Below are 17,020 nucleotides of genomic sequence, written 5' to 3'. Positions count from 1 at the left end.
CCTGAGGTTACAATCTTTATTTAATCTTCCTGCAGCTTCACACGGAAACGATCAGCCTTGTTGGGCCCGCTGAAGGTTGCAATTAAGTTACACAACATTTATTTTTTTAAGTGAGAGTGAAACCAGCAAAGGTTCTTTTTGTGATCACATTTCCTGATAGCATATCACCCTATATGTCACTTTAATATTGCAAATGGTTAGCGTGATACAGTATATTTAAGGAACATACAGGACCGTGCAACTAAATGTGTATCAGTTGACCCCTGCGTGTATTGTGAATACTTCATTTCTTACCTCCGTAATAACCGTACGCTCCAGGTCCTAAGATGTCCGGATCCTCCAGCCTGCCTCCCAGGGGCCTCATCCTCCTCGGGCCCCTGAAGAAGGCGTGCCGCCGGGCCCCCAGAGCACTCAGCTGCTTCATTCGTCGCTCTTTGGATCTTCTGTTCTGAAACCAAACCTGCGTCAAACCAGAGAGACAAGAAGGAGATTGTCACTATTGCACTCCTCGATCAGCGAGTCATGAAGTCAGACTACAAGACTCGGTCTGTTGCATCGTGCACAAACACAAACTGACAGAATTCAAAAACAAATTAATTTTTTTCAACTTCATTTGAATCCTGATCACTTCGAAGGTCAATTCACTGATTTATTTAATTTCATGCTCAGTTACAGAGTTTGTGTTGGAAGAAGAATTCAAATTTAAAAAGTGTTTTTTTATTTAAGCCTTTAAATGGATCTTATTCAAAAACGACAAACTACTTCTTCACATATCAGCTTCTCGCTCATACTCGTCCCACTTCAGCGGCACCGACGGCTTCGTAAGCATTTTAAACTCTATTTTCATTTTCAGCTATTTTATGTTTAGATTCTTGGATCTCAGCATTAAAACAAAGAAAAATCAACTAATTGTGTGAAAGTTAAACTAAAAGTGACAACCTGTTAAAATGCTGTGACACTCAACACTAACCAAACATAAGATCAACATCTTCCAGTGCAATTACAGAATCACACAGGGGGGGGGGGGGGGGTTTGCAGCAGAGGCCTTTTGCACCTGTAATTCACTCTTTTATATATATATATATATATATATATATAAATATAATAGAAATGTTAGAACATAACTCTGGAAAGCACAAAAGACTGAGGAAACGCATGAAGATTCTTGCTTTGAAATTAAGTGTTTTATCTATGACTGAATATAATAAAACACTTTTCAGTCATGAAGTTATTTCCCTTTTGTAAAATTCAGAGGAATATCAAATGTACCCCAACACACACACACACACACCTCAGTACAAGTTAGAATAAACAGTCGAAGCTACAAATCAGAGTACAAAAAGCCTTATCGCTAACGTTAGATAAAGTGTCTTTGAAGAGGAACAAAGGAGGATTTCACCACACATCATATGGAAGAATGTCTGCATTATAACATATCTTGTTTCTCCTTTGCATCACTGCTGCATAATGATGTATGCTCACCCCAGCCAGGCTACACCAGAGGCAAAATCCCACTGTGCTGCAGATTAGCAAAAACACACACACAAAAACACCTAAAACCACTTAGGCTCTGTTCTATGTGCTCCAGCGGCAAAGGCGACACCTGCTTATTGAGAACAATCGTCTAACTGTAGGGTACATTTTTATGGAAATGCTCTCGCTCCCCTTGAGAGAGCGTTGCTTAGGGATTACATACACATGCTGGAGAAGCAGCGTGGCTCACAGGGCTCCCCGTGTTGAGAGCAATGGTATTTAACACACAGTGAACGAGCAGGAGGAAGATGACGAAACAGAGCCTCCATTTTGGCTCCGAGCAACACACAGGGGTGGGGATCACGGACGGAGGGACGGACTGCCTGACAGCCTGATTGATTGATTTATTGACTGTTTGATTGAGCTCTGTTGATGCAGCTCTCACACACACACACATACACAAACACAAGCAGCCTGCAGTGTGTGATCAAGACGAGGCAGTGGAGAGGCCCTGGTCTGCTCCAATAAGCAGTGGGAACAGGCTGGAAGTGAGTAAGAGCAGAGAGGTGTGAAAGGGGAGGGTGGTATGTAAATCTGTGAAATCAGCGATAATTACAGTGAGTGCTCAAAAAGCCACATCACAGTTGGCAGAGATGGTGCTAATCATCCTGACACAGTCTGCACCCAGACTGTGTGTGTATGTTTGAGGGTGAAAAGACAGACAGAGAAAGGGTCCAAAACAGTGTAAACTCGTGTTGCACTGAAAACATGTCTGCATGTGGGGGTCCTCTTACCTCTGGCAAAAACAAAACTAACCTTCCGCTAATTTCATGGCTGTGCAACACGTTTGATTACTAAAATAAACCGCTGTCTGCACAAAATAAATTATATTCTCTTGTATTTATTTTTTAAACAAGGTACTTATCATATCCATGCATCAGTAAATTGGATTACTAGATTTTAATTTCAGAGCATTATTGAACGCCTGCAGATATAGCAGGGTGGAAATTGGAGGCAGATAGGAATGTAATTGTAATAGGAATTAAAAAGAATTGTGGAGGGCGCAGCATTAACTTTATATATATATATATATATATATATATATATATATATATATATATATATATATATATATATATATATATATATAAAGTAACGCATCTAATAAAAGCATCACTCAGTGTAAGAATTCCAAAAGGAAAAAAATAAAATAAATAATAGAATAATAAATAAATAATAGAATAATAAATAAATGATAGAATAGTCATTTTTAAATATAAACAGCATTGCTCAAATATGGGATTACATTGTTATATGGGGGGGGAAAAACTCATTTCTCACTGCTTCCACATGAATGTGTTTCACTATTAAACTATTGTTAAAATGCAAATAAAAATCCACGTTTACAAAAGCCTGTCTTTGTCACGTGTAAAGGCAATTATGATAATTTTAGAAGTATTTTTTCCATTATTATTTTTTGAGAAAATACCATCAAAGAGGCTTTAACCAACTCGTGCACATACAAGAACGCGTGGTGGACAACTCCAGTGTGGATCTATATGCTGCTAATAGAGCACATCATGTTGTGACATTTCTCTAAGAGATGATGAAGCCTGCAATTAAAATCTCATGGCATTTCAGTAAAATGAAGAAGTAATTTATAATCCGTCATTTGTCTCTAATTTGTCTTTGTCTCCGCTGACCCTCCCTCACCAGCGCACAAAGCCTGTTTCTGCACCGCTGACACACAAACAGCTGATCTCACCTGGATGACTCGCATGTTTAGTCCCGTTTCCTGGGCCAGCTGTTCCCGGATATGCCGGGTCGGTTTCGGCGTGGCGACAAACGCGGCCTTTAACGTTTCCAGCTGCTTGGCCTTGATGGTGGTCCGGGGCCCCCGCCTTTTGGTCCCCGAGTTCTGCTCCTCATTCTCAATATTGTTCGTTTCCTTATCTGAGGACGTTGAATTGTCCGTCTCTTTTATGTCGTCCTGTATTGGGTCCTGCAGATCCGGCGATAAACTCCTATCTGTACACGACGACACTGAGGGGCAAACAAACAAGAGGAAGGTCACGATCCGAAATGTCAGGGAAGAGGAGGAGGAGGAGGGGTTTCTGTTTTAATTAGGCCTGGAGATGCACAGCGGCAATACTGGAAAAATATGCATCCAAAATATGTGTTATATTTCACTGAAATCTGTCAAAGAAAAAGGCACGTGGATGAGATTTTTACACTTATTTCGACGAACACATTTTTCTTTTCTTTCTGATTTTCTTCCCCTATTTATTTATTTGTTATTTACAGATTTGATGCATGAAATAGCTTCTTTTTTTTTTTTAAATAGCATTAATTAAAAATATCCAGAATATTTGTCATTAAATGCACACAATAAATTGCATGTAAATTAACACATCTATGTGCAAAATGTGGCTGTACATCAGGAGGGGAGCGTGACAGTGTGAGCACACAGGCTGGAGTGGGATGAATAGACAGCGGGAAGAGGAGCAGCACACACGGCCAGACTAACATCGTCCCCAGCGGATCCTGGTGTACAATAATAGAAAGCCATTGTCCTGCAGAGGCAAATATTGAAACCGTTCATCTGACAAGGTTGTTGTGAAATGCTCTCCACGGACCACTGGAAAGGTTCAACAAAAACAGAATATTACGGGACTTTTAAAGCCTCCACCCTATTTTCTCCCTACAAAAGGCCGATTGCCATTTTATTAATCATATATGCATTTATCCACAGATCGAACAGGAGACAAACACACACACACACACACACACACACACAAGTCACGGCGTATTATCGCGTTGATTACCTGAGTTCAAGTTGACTTCCTTAATGGCCCCGGAGGTCGAGTAATCTTCTTTGCACACAAACTTGTTTTCGTCTATCACATAGAGTTCCTCTCCCGTGGACAGCTGCTTGTTACACACCATGCAGGTGAAGCAGTTCAGATGAAACACCTTGCTGCGCGCTTTGCGGACCAAGTCGTTTGGCGAGATTCCCTGCAGACAGCCCGCGCATTTAGTGCCAAACCGCCTGCATGAAACGAAAAATAATGTCAAATATATGTTCGTTTGTTTTTTTAAACAAAAGCAAGATTACATTGAGTTTAGGCCCACACACACACACACACACACACACACACACACATACAAAGATAACAGCAGCGCACAAAAGCCCTCAAATAATCAAATAATTATTAATATGTATTTTTTAAATCCATTTTATATATCTACAAATATCCGTATTAATAAAATGTGTTATTTATTTCATAATAATTTAGTAGGAATAAATGTTTATAATTGGGCCAATGTTAACATAAGTCAAATTAAAATAAAGCTAAACATATTCTTATTCCCAAACTAATAATATACCAACCAGCACATATTAATAATAATAATAATAAAAATATTATATAATAAAATCACATTCTCACCATTCTACTACAATCCATATAATCCTTTATAAGCAGTCATATTCGGCATTTCGGTTAAGTATTAAATAATAAGTAAACACACAATAAACGAAACATTAAACTAACGCCTGCGAACCTTTCTCTATAACTTGACTGCGATTAATAATAATAATAATAATAATAATAATAATAATAGTGTAATAATAATAGTGGTGACGGAGACCATTCAACGACTGATTCAAATTTAAAGTCAGACTTTTCCTTTTTTTATTTTTTATTAAGGATCTAGAAAAACCCGCGTGCTCATTATTTTGATGGAGGTGCTCTGACAATAACCCCACTCAAAACGTATTAGTGACAATCAACACATTGTAGCCACGGATATATTATAGGATTAAGCAGAGTAGGAGCATTTTAGCGTGAAAATCTTCTCTTAATCCATATTCACTCGTTTAAATACCGAGTGGGAAGACTCATCAATTTGATACACAAATAATCCCAAAAAACAATTTCAGCAGAAAGCCCCCCCCCCCCCCCTCCTGATTTGGATGACGAGGTGGCGACTGTTTTTGTAATTTCATAATGGAAAGAGGTGAAAGAAAACACACCTGAGTGATATTAACAGTTATTTATGGAGTGTTTATCACCTGCATTAATGCTTTTAATAATGTGAGGAGTTTTAGCTCACTTTGGGCCTGTTTTACCTGGATTTTCAGACGCCCTATTGGGTGGGGGGGGGTGCTTAAGCCTCAGGGTGAAAGCAAGCACTCCTTTTGTGGAGCATTGTTTTAACACTAATGTAGGCTTGTCTCTCCATTTGCAATGGTATCGCTCCACTGTCCCTCTTTCACATGCATGGCCAAGCCTCCCCCAGCGAAAGGGCACAACTCTACTTACACAACAAATGGACATATTAGGGTGATTACTGTTTCGCCTGGCTAATGGCTGGCCATTTAAATCCACCGCTTGATGGGACCTGCGGTAATATGATGGCCAAGGCCGTGCGAGGCCAATAATAGCCCGTCCGGACAAAGGCTAATGTCTTACATGTCATTAGACAATTTGGGGGAAAATAACTGACACATACAAATGAAAATGATGCTAAGAGAGTGCGACGGGACAAACAAGGGCTTCACTTATCACTCAATTACCTGAGACACTTTTTAGGAATTGTGAACCGGTTAATAGCCTAATGGGTGTTTGAAAAAGTGTTGCCTGGATCTGGAAATAGATAAAAAATGCCAAGCACAGAATACACGTGGCTGCACAATGAAATTACATTTGAGTTGTTTTAGGCCCTATATTAAAAGGCCACATTGTATAGAAAATGTTTCATTAAAAAAGCCTATTGTAAAAATAAAAATAAAAGATTTATAAGTTAAACTTCTACATTTATGAGAACTTGTTTTATTGCATGTAATATAATAACATTGGCCTCCACAGTTTTAACCTATGATTTGATATGTTGACCCCTGTGCTCATAGAATTTAAGTTCAGGCTTTACCTTCTGGTCCAGAATAATATTTCCTCTAAATTATGTTTTATATAAATATATTTCTTTCAATAATGCATCCATGGAAACACTGACCTAATCCTAAAGAGTGGCGCGTGTTGTTGTAAAGACTGGAATCAGAGTACAATTTTAAAGAACTCTGAATCCAGACTCTGTTACCTGAAAAAGTCCATTTTGCAATAGAGCTTCCCGTCCCTGGAGAAGCACTTCTCGGTGAGGTTGCAGTTGCACTCACAGCACTGGACGCACTTGGCGTGCCAGGCTCTGTCCAGCACGTTGAGGAGGAACCGGTCCAGAATGGGCCGTTCGCACCCGGCACAGTGGACCATCATGTCTCCGGCCTGCAGGACGCCGAGTGCCGACCTTCCCACACGGACTGCGCTGCTCGGACTGGGGCAACCCGGGTCTACGGGGAACAACGTCTTGGCTGCGGGAGGTTTGCTGTCAGGCGAAAAGTGGAGGAACCCCGCGTTCAAAGGCAGCAGAGTGACAATCCCCGGGAATTGTTGTAGTCCTGCTCTTGTTCTGTTGCTTGTCCTGCACTTGTCACAATCCACAATCCAGAAGAGAGGAGAGATTTCAGCCGCGCCAGCTGATGAACAAACCGGACATGTTTTCTCACGCGCACACTGTTAAAACATCATTATTCAAACGTGTTTATTTTTCTAATATTTTATCCCTCGCTCATGCTTTGTTTTGGGTCCAGTCATTTCCTTTCGGGCTCACCTCACGCCGCCACTTTCGCATCACTGTGCCTGGGTTATCACGAGGTTTTGCCAGCGAGACGCGCATCCTGCTCTCACATTGGATGACGCCCTTGTTAATTCCCGTGGCAGGAGAGCCAATCAGAACACAGTTGTTATGGTTACACGTTCATAGCTGAAGCCACCGAGCGAAGCTGAATCATACCCTGTACAGAAATACCAGGGCCAGAGGATGCAGGGTGTTTCTCGAGGCGCTTTCAGAGGCCATGCATGCATGTGGAAGCTTTCATGGTGGGTCGTGGAGACAGCACTGACTATATTATGAAAAAGCACCAGTTAGTACCCCCACCACCCCCCCAACAAAAAAAACTTCCCTGCAAAATTTTTGATCGGACTTTAAACTTGAAAATCCACAAAAACACGATGAATCTAGGAAATACCTGCACAACAGGCGGTGGGAGGACGCGTTTAAATGTCCCGGCGCTGCCACGGAGATGAATGTGAATAGATGCAATGGGAATGGGAGTAGCCGAACAAGGGCTAATGCTACACAACCTTATAATGGCCTTGTGACAAAACGCTCCTGCATTACATTGTGGCTGTGCAGGCTGCAGAGGAGGGGCCGCGGGTCTTTTCTCATGCAGAAAGCTATTTACAGGGAAATGCGATGGATTAGCTGGAGCTCATCAATAGGGAGAGCCTGGTCACCCGGTGCTTTAACAGAGTGGCCTCCAATCGAAGGGAATTTCAATATTTACCAACAGCCTCGTTTTGTTAGTTCGCAGTTAAGCAAACATGCAATACGCTAATTCATGCTAGTGGATGGGTGAGAAGCATTTATAGTGTCCATGTTAATGAGGATTCATTTCAATAACATTAGGTGTGAATTTTGACTCATTTTACACTGATTATAGGTCATCAAGACAACATTTAGAGAGGAACAAATAAACAACAGCTGTTAGAGATAAAAGGACAATTATTAGGGTAAAAAGACACATTTTAAAATGTCAATATTATTTATTGTTAATCCATCTATCCATATTTAAATTATTATTATTATTAATAATAATGACAAGTCAATAACAATGTTACAAGATAACATGTAAAAATGCATTACATTTAATTTAGCAGATATTTTTTGTCCTTTCTTTTTTTAACCACACATACAAAACTCAAAGCACTGAAGTCAAAGTGTTCTTGCTCAAGGGCAGGAGTATCAAACCACCAAACTGTACAAAACAGTGGCCAACACCTGAGCGTCAGGCGTCTCGTTCTTTGTTTCTTTCTCTTCATAATCTTCCAAATAAATATGCTGTTTGTTTCCCTGACTGTAATGGCTCCTAGTCTTGTGAGGATGATACAACCATCAGAAGAAGAAGATGTCTCCACTTCTCAGCTGTGGTTATAATTTGTGTGTTCCTATCAAAAATGACGCCCAGGATACCAAGTGTGGATTTATCCTCCAGGTAGCAGTGGTTTAACTTGTGTATTCCAGGCCTTTGTAGAGACAAGGCTGAATTAGTTTCCCCAATTATCCGAGCTCCTAACACAGCGCCCTTTAGCCTGTAAAACAAGGGAGAGACAAAAAAAAAAGGGAGGAGGAGGGAGGAGGGGGGGATTCAGGAGGATATGGTGGGAAAAAGAGCATGTGAGGCAAATGTGTCCAATCATCTCTTGTTTGAATGTGGCCATATTGCATTGTGCAGAAGAAGAATAATTTTAAAAAGCCCTGTTTGCTCTTGCTTTGCTCTCTTGTGCTGTGTACACCCAACACCACCCAAACAGCGAGACACTCACCTGTGGGGGGAAAATGAAGGCGCTGTCCGTGGTACCGAAAGGCAAGAAGCACCAAGGACAGCAACAGGTTTTTCTCTTTTCAATGTGGACGTCCTACATGACTGCTTACATGATCCCACGTAGCTTATACTTTATTCTATTTACAGTGTTTACGATGTATTAAATGGATTCTGACATGCTGACTTAACTGTGATAACCCTTTTCCTTCAAGAACTTCTTCTTTATTTCTGTTTGACACTAATGCCTATGCAGTTCTATAGATGTGTGTCTGCAGAAGGTTTGTAAAGAACACTCTTTAATACTTAAAGATGAGTTTGTCAGGTGGAGCAAAACATGACATAATGATCTGCGCTGCGTATATTATAATATGTAAAACACACCGATTAGACAATATCATAGTATTTTATAATCCCATCAATGACACATTATTAAATTAAAGTGTTTGACTCAAACAATGTATTCATATGATTGACCCCACTACACTTAATGGTCAAACACAGGCTTATTAATTACTTTTTAATAACTGACTCGTTCCTCAGACATAAAATAGACATTTTCTCAATAAAAACATAAGAACTTCCTTGAATGTTATAGCATCTGAAAGTAAAGCTCACATATCTAGACCCTGGAAGTTATCTGAGGTTTCAACACATTCATATGCCGTCTCTTTTGCCTGCTCACTAAACATCTGAGCGAAGCCTTCACACAGTTTGGAGAGCTGAAGTATGGATTGCTGTTAATAAGCACGGTAAATAAAGATCTGAAAGGCTTCGAGCCACAGGAGAGGATGATTAAAAGCATTCAAAATCATGCAAGAATTATTATGATGAACCATTTTATAAAACTGCTGGAAACACTTTATATTTATTATTTTTTTCTGGGGGGGTAGAAGTGTTGTCAGTGTACCCCCCCCCAACAGATGCGTGCATACAGAGCATCACAACACAGATTTCTTTCAAGGACCAACATCTGAGCATCAGTCCCCTGTCTTTGGTAAGAGGTCTTAATAAAATACCTCTGCAGCTGCACATCTCTGTCTCCCTCAATGTGTTTTAGTTTGAAATGCAAATGGAGTAAAAAAGAATTTAAAAACTGCAAGCAATAAACCCTGAACCCTTGGTGTCCATTCACTACGAGCTCCGACAGAATCTGCACACTAAGGATGACAGAAATAAAGCGTAATGTTTGCAGTAATTGAATTTCAGAAAATACTTCTTAAAAACAGACAGCGAGAACCTTCTGCCTGGTGAAGTAGCTTGTTATTTGTGGTTGCTGCGGTGCACTGTGATCTGAAATGAAGCCATAAAGGGGAAAAGAAGAAGATAGAAATATAAATCAAGTGCATATAGATAAATGGGAGTAGAGAAATCTACACCCGCCGCCCACCGACCCTGCTCCACTCCCCTCCACTCTGCACCTTGACAGCCTGGACACCTGAGCAGGCCGCCTCCTAAACCTCTCCTCCTCCCTTTTCCTGCAGACGCTATTCCATGCATGCGGTGTCACCCCAACCCCAAAGACGTGCACGCACGCATGCATACACGCTCGCACACATGTATGCTGAAGACCACCTCCAGGGCCCCTCTTTGGCAGGGCCAGTCCCAAGGGAGAGGTTAGTATGATGGATGTCTGACTGGTAGCCCTCCCTTAGGGCCTCCCTCTCCGTCACCTCTCTGCGCTCTGAATTAAAAGGCCGTTTGTCTCCTCTGAGTCCTCAGCTGTAGAGCGCCGGCCTGCAATTTCACAGCACTCAGAGAGAGAGGGAGACCATTACAGAGGAGGTTGTCAGGGGAGCCATCAGAGCCCGGACACGCCTGAGGGACTCTCTCTTTCCCCTCCATCTTTCCCTGCTCCCGTCTCCTTCTGCTCACCCACCAACACCTCTGTCCCACTGGAAGCAGCCAACCCCGCACTCACAAATATATAAATATTCAAGGCCTCCGTTACATCTGAGCATATAAGCACGTGAACATGCACACGCAAGCTTTACATCAAATGGTGATTAATTCCTTACACTGCGCTGTAACTTTTATTCTTGTATTGTATACCCGTCTCATTCTATTTCAGCTTGTTTGGTTATATTCTCTTGACTTCTTAATGACAATTCTTTTGTTTTGTTGCTTTTGATGTTTTGTGTGAAGCGCTTTGAATTGCCTTGTTGCTGAAATGTGCTATACAAATAAACTTGCCTTGCATGCACAGATATCACACACACACACACACACACACACACACACACACACACACACACACACACACACACACACACACACACACACACACACACCATTTGTCATTTTTTAAATCCATCTCTCTCCGTTGTTGCTTAAACAGATCAACACATCTAATAATATGAAAAAGGTAAAGCAAGAAAGAACAAATAACACATTCTTACTCTTGGAAATGAAAACTTGAATTCATAAGCAATAAAACATACTCCTAAATAATTCAAGGAGCTGCTACGGCTTTACTTTGTATGATCAGTTGCTTATCGAGGCTAACGTTAGCTAGCTTTAGGTATTGCTGTATATCTGCAATGAGTCAGATGTCCTGCTGCTGCACTACGCTGTAACATTCATCGTTGTCACTCGTGGCCACAGTGGCCGCTGTTCAGCGAATAAAATAGTCCCTTTAAAAGGATAACACTGGCGTTATTCATACATTTTTATCATTGTTAACACATTCTATGGAAAGACCAAAAGCAACAATGCATTAGGGGCTGAGTATGCTTGAAATAATTAGTTCGTACAACGTGTCGTCCAAGCACGTCTAAGTGTTTACATTTGATCCGATTGGCCGCACTTGAAGGTGGGGTGAAAAAGCCTGCCGTCACAGCCTCCTTCTCCTGGCTGTCTCCCACCGCCTCCTTCATTCTCTCCAAGAACTCTGCGCCTTTTGCGGGTCTTTGTTGTCACGGGGCAATGAAGTGTGCAAATGGGGATAACATCAAACTTCGGGGACCGTCTGTCACGTGCTGCACTCAGTTGTGCACATGAAAAAGTTACAGAAGAAGAGAGAGAGAGCTTGACACAGAAGTTTGAATCCTGCCTACTTTCTCACCTCTGCACACCTGTGCTTGTCGGACCGTCCCTTTCGAAAAGCAGACGGAGGCTCCGCAAGGATGTTTCAGGCACTTTGCTGAAGCACACTGACCCCTCTGTTCCTCCCCTGTCCATTCCTACACAAGCCGTACATATAGATTTTCTACAACAGCACTGTAGATTCTTTTTTAGCAAACTTTACTCAAACTGGAGTCAGTAGAGTTTTAGTTGAGGACTATTTTCTGTGGCGGATTAATCCAAATCTAGTGCTGTAGTGAGTATTTGTGGCAGCAGGACGGTGTGTGTGGGATTGAGTCTAAATGAACTGAAGTGTGAGTGTTCATGGTAATGAAAGAACAGGTCACACAGTGCAACGGTGTGGCTAATTGAAGTGTTTGTAATAGTTTTTGGACAAAAATGGAGCTCTATGGCTCAGAGGAAGTAGATATCAGGATTTGATACACGCACAATACTCGTTTTATTTTTGTATTCTGTGTTTTGTAGCAACGAATCATAGTACTTTCTCTTTCAAATCGGTCTTGAATTAAAAAAAAAAAAAGAACACAAGGAACATATTTTGACAAATGAATTGCCTTTATGTTAGAAGTGCTCTCTCTCAACAGGATTCTGCACTGGATTTAATAACAGTGTGCTGACTAGAAGGACGAGCAGAATGAGAAGCAACTATCAAGACAGAAGTCTCAAGTCACAGATATAAAACTCTCAAATACCTTTCACCCTACGAGCACTACCTCGCACAAACAAAACACATGCAGACAAACACACACACACACACACACATACACACACACACATACACACACTTGATGCTGTATCATAGCACTTGTGAACAGACGATTGTCCCAGGTGAGCGGGACTCGCATGTCACGGTGCATCTCTGTCCATCAGGCTGAATATCCTTCGTGCAGTCAACCGCTGGGTAAAGTGATGCGACTTTCTGTGTGGCACAGGGTACAAAGACAGGTGGATGGGATCTGGGTAGTTGTGAAGAGTAAAAGCATGACTGCATGGCTCACACTGTGTTGAGTTCAGCCCTGGTCATTGAGATATAATGAGGGAGATCACCTTTCACTGTGGGCCATTCTAATGAGGTAATGAATGGGGGTGTGCGATGCACCTTTGCCCTCACCTACTCTATTAATCAGAGTAGGGTCACACACAGCCGCCAGGACCCAACCTCCCCCATCTGGCAGCACTAATGGACCAAGCGATGGATTGAAGGTGCTTTTAGTTAAAGAGCTCTGGTTAGTAACCAGGAGAGAGGAGAGGAGAGAGGAATGGTGTCGTTTCCTGAGAAGAAAAACCAAAGGAAATACAGGGGCGGAGGCGGCTGACTGGGAGAATGTTTTACACCTCCGAGGTAGTAGGAGTGAGAAGTGTGTGTGGCTTCGACCTTTGACCTCATCTCAGCCACCTCAATAAAGGATCAGAAGGTTCAGCCGGCAGTCTGGGCTGCATCAGCACCTGACAGACAAGTAGCCTACTGTGTGAGCCACAGTGAGCGACAGCATCGCTGCGTTACATCTCATAGCGTGTTGTTGCGTTGAATACATTTGGAAAAATCAAAGTAAAATCAAATCAAATCAAATCAAAGTAAACTGTAGCGTCATTGTCTGCAGTCATGCTAGCTGCGAACTTATGCAGAGCACTGCTTTTTAGCTAAATGCTAACGTTAGCATGCTAATATGCTCACATGGACAACGCTGACATGCTGATGTACTCCAGGTACAATGTTTATGAAGTCCACCATCTTAGTTTAGCACGTTAGCATGCTAACATTCGCAAGTACAGCTGAGGCTATTTGGTCATAAATACCAAGCTGTCCTCTCTATTGGACAACATGCCCCCCGCCCCCCCCCCTCCTGGACACTTTGTCCGCACTGTGCAGCTCCGTCAGCGACAGGCTGCTTCACCCGTGTTGTCTCACGGAGAGATACCGTAGGTGCTTTCTTTCTGACAGACTGTACAATCACCGCGGCCCCTGGTAGACCACCACACCAACAACAGACTATTCCACCACTGATGTGCAATATTCATCTTTATAAACTACTTGTACTTATATTATTATAAATGTCCCCAGGATTTCTGATTCTGATTGATATATATATATATATATATATATATATATATATATATATATATATATATATTCACTTACATTAGTACGTTTCAAGTCATTTTATGATCTTTTTGTTTTTCATCAAACAATATTTCAGCTTTTAAGTCACAAAATTGTTATCACTTTTTATCAAGTTCTTCCAAATGTGTTTGAAGATTCGTCAGATTCAGTATCAGTGGAGTTGACTACTGAATAATATGAATTTACTAAACGTTTTAATGCTAAAGCAGTGAACCAACAAACCACAGAGTTACAGCAAAAGAGGGTTTCAGGAGGAGTTTATGTTAATGTACCTTGTTTTAAAAGACTGGACAAACTATTATAGTGTGAAGAGCAATTGTCCAAAAGCTGGAGCAAATAAATGATGGACTTTTATATAATAAGAAATCAAAGCAAAGGTTATTTTCAAACGGACAAGAATGCTGAAAGAACACATTTTTCACATCCATCAACAAAGACTCAAAAATAACAAATCTCTGACAGTAAAAAAAAGATATTAAATCAGCTATTCAAGTTCAACTGAATGTTCAAACGTGGTCAATTCTGTGGCTTTTCAATAAAAATATAATTGAGAAAGAATTCAGTTACTTTTCCATTCATCAGATGTTTTGCAATGCACTGCTTTAAAGCTCGCTGGGCGAGAAGCCAGCTGGATTATCGGACAAAATTGTGATTACTTAACTCCCACTACAAGATGTAAACAAACATGATAGAAATGACTGTAGGATTCCAATCAAATGATCAGATCCATTTGTTTTGTCCCAGCCATTTTATATATATATATATATATATATATATATATATATATATATATATATATATATATATATATATATATATATATATATATATATATATATATATATATATATATATATATATATATACACATACACATATACACATACACACATACACACACACACACACACACACACACCTACGTTGGTCAGCTGTGTGCAGATGAAGAGGGGGAATTGGACTGGACTCAGCAGCACGGCAGAATGGGATGGCTGGGCAGTGAAAAAGGGATGGAGAGGGGTGGAGGAAGGGGGGGGGGGGGGGGGGTAATCTCAGCTATGTATGTGCTCTCAGCATCCCGTCCTCCCCTGGCTAACCGCACCGGCGGCCACTTGAATTAGCAGCAGAGGATTATGGGCAGAGAGCCTCATTAATCTGGGCAACAAACAGTGGCCAGTGTGAATATTTGCACCCAGAAATTGAAAAGATTAAGTCCTATTTGACAATGACTGGCAGGCTCTGCGCTGCAAGAGGCTACTGTTAAATATTCATATGCTGGACTCCTTCTCTTTCTCCGTCTGTCTGTCTCGTGTGTGAGTGTGTGTGTGTGTGTGTGTGTGTGTGTGTGTGTGTGTGTGTGTGTGTGTGTTAAATAGAAGTAATGTGCAATTGCCAATAAGTGAAGTTCTGGATTTTTTCCCCGTCTATTATCATTATTAGTAGCAATCACGCCGAAGAATTCTATATTTATTTTATAGCAATTTGGCAAAATAAGCAAATAAAACAAAATCCATTGAATTCAATAAAAATAAATAAAGTGTTATTTAAACCAATAATTTCATATTTTTGACCAGCAGAAGAAGGAACCAGGATTGTGGGTCTCGCTGAAGGGATATATAGACAAAGCTCCCCCCCCCCCCCTCCTTGAAAACACATGTTAATGACCAGAAAAGGAGTGTGTGTGTGTGTGTGTGTGTGTGTGTGTGTGTGTGTGTGTGTGCTGTGACATCCCATCGTTCTGCCTGCCTCGTCAGCCTGGCAGGAGATTCCCTCCTGCAAACTCTCAGCAAATACACCTGCTTTTCATTTCCTACAAGGCAGAGAAGGCTAGCCAGACCTGACAAAGCTATTTACCCACCTCCAACCCAGCCTGTGCAGACGCTATCGCTAATGTTTTCCCTTCTGCAGGAGATCAATATGTTTGGAAGCAGACAAACAACCCTGCTCTGCCAGGCAGGCTCTTCTCGTTTAGCAGGCCACCACTGGGGGCTCTGACAGCAGATGTACACAACCGAATCAACAAGCAGCGCTTCTCCAGAGTCAACACTGGACACAATCAACAGCGCAGGATATACAGTGCTAAGAATTAACACCACGGCTCATATGCCATACCAAGGAACAACACTCATCCTCGGTCATGTGCCAAGTTATGGCTGATTCCAGAAAAGCAAACCACAAAAGGAATATTGATTTAGGCACGAGCAGGGAGAATTATCACTGAAATGTGATGCTGCTGGAATAAACAAAAGCTTTATTTTGATAGTAAGCTGGATAGCTGCACAGCGTTGCGTCCTGGAGATGCTTGAGACAGGCGAAGTGAAATGATTCAGACAGATTCAGAGCAGAAGACAATTTTCCACCAGATAAAACAGTGATATAAGCTTGAGTAAACAACAGCAACCAAACCAGACAATACAAACAGTGAGGGCCAGACTAAACCAACACCCGGGTCCCCCGATCTTCTCCTCTGGATAAGCCCTCATGCTCTCTGTGGCCTCCACTCCTCTGCATTTGTTTTGTTTTTTGCCTTTAAATATAGCAGCTGAAGATAGACAGGAAAGGGGTGGGATGACCTAAAGCAAAGGGCCGCAGGTCAGGTTCGAACCCGGCAGCTGCAGTAAGGACTAAGCCTTAGTACATGGGACGTCCACCCTACCAGATGATCTACCTATCTTGCCTCTCTTCTCACTTCCTCTCCTCATTCCCTCTCTGCTCCTTTCCCTTTCATTCCTTCTCGTTTCCTCTTTCCTCCTCACCTCGTTTCCTCTCATCCCGCCTTTTCCCTCTTCCCTTTCCTTGTTTCCTCTCCTCGTACACCGCATCTTCTACTCTTCTGCCCTCTTTTTTCCTCTTGCATAATCTCATCTCTAATCTTCTCTCGTTTCCTCTCCTCTCTCCTATTA

General features: G+C 41.6%; 1 protein-coding gene across 3 annotated transcripts in view; it reads right to left on the bottom strand.

The window, feature by feature from the left end:
* Positions 1 to 17,020, bottom strand: part of lhx5 (LIM homeobox 5) — a 53,342-nt gene that overhangs the window by 4,827 nt on the left and 31,495 nt on the right. For 2 of the 3 annotated variants that reach the window (XM_029445140.1, XM_029445142.1), the window contains exons 4-7: positions 6,574 to 7,324; positions 4,299 to 4,522; positions 3,239 to 3,516; positions 295 to 460 (exon numbers count right to left, since the gene is read on the bottom strand). In XM_029445140.1, the coding sequence (XP_029301000.1) occupies positions 295 to 460; positions 3,239 to 3,516; positions 4,299 to 4,522; positions 6,574 to 6,746 (841 nt within the window). In that variant the 5' untranslated portion in view covers positions 6,747 to 7,324. The remainder of the gene's footprint in view (positions 1 to 294; positions 461 to 3,238; positions 3,517 to 4,298; positions 4,523 to 6,573; positions 7,325 to 17,020) is intronic. The other variant, XM_029445141.1, reaches the window with a different exon arrangement.

The sequence above is a fragment of the Cottoperca gobio genome, chromosome 12 (assembly GCF_900634415.1).
Source record: "Cottoperca gobio chromosome 12, fCotGob3.1, whole genome shotgun sequence".
NCBI classification, from domain to species: Eukaryota; Metazoa; Chordata; class Actinopteri; order Perciformes; family Bovichtidae; genus Cottoperca; species Cottoperca gobio.
The sequence above is the reverse complement of the archived record's forward strand: the minus strand, read 5'-3'. Positions and strand labels throughout refer to the sequence as shown.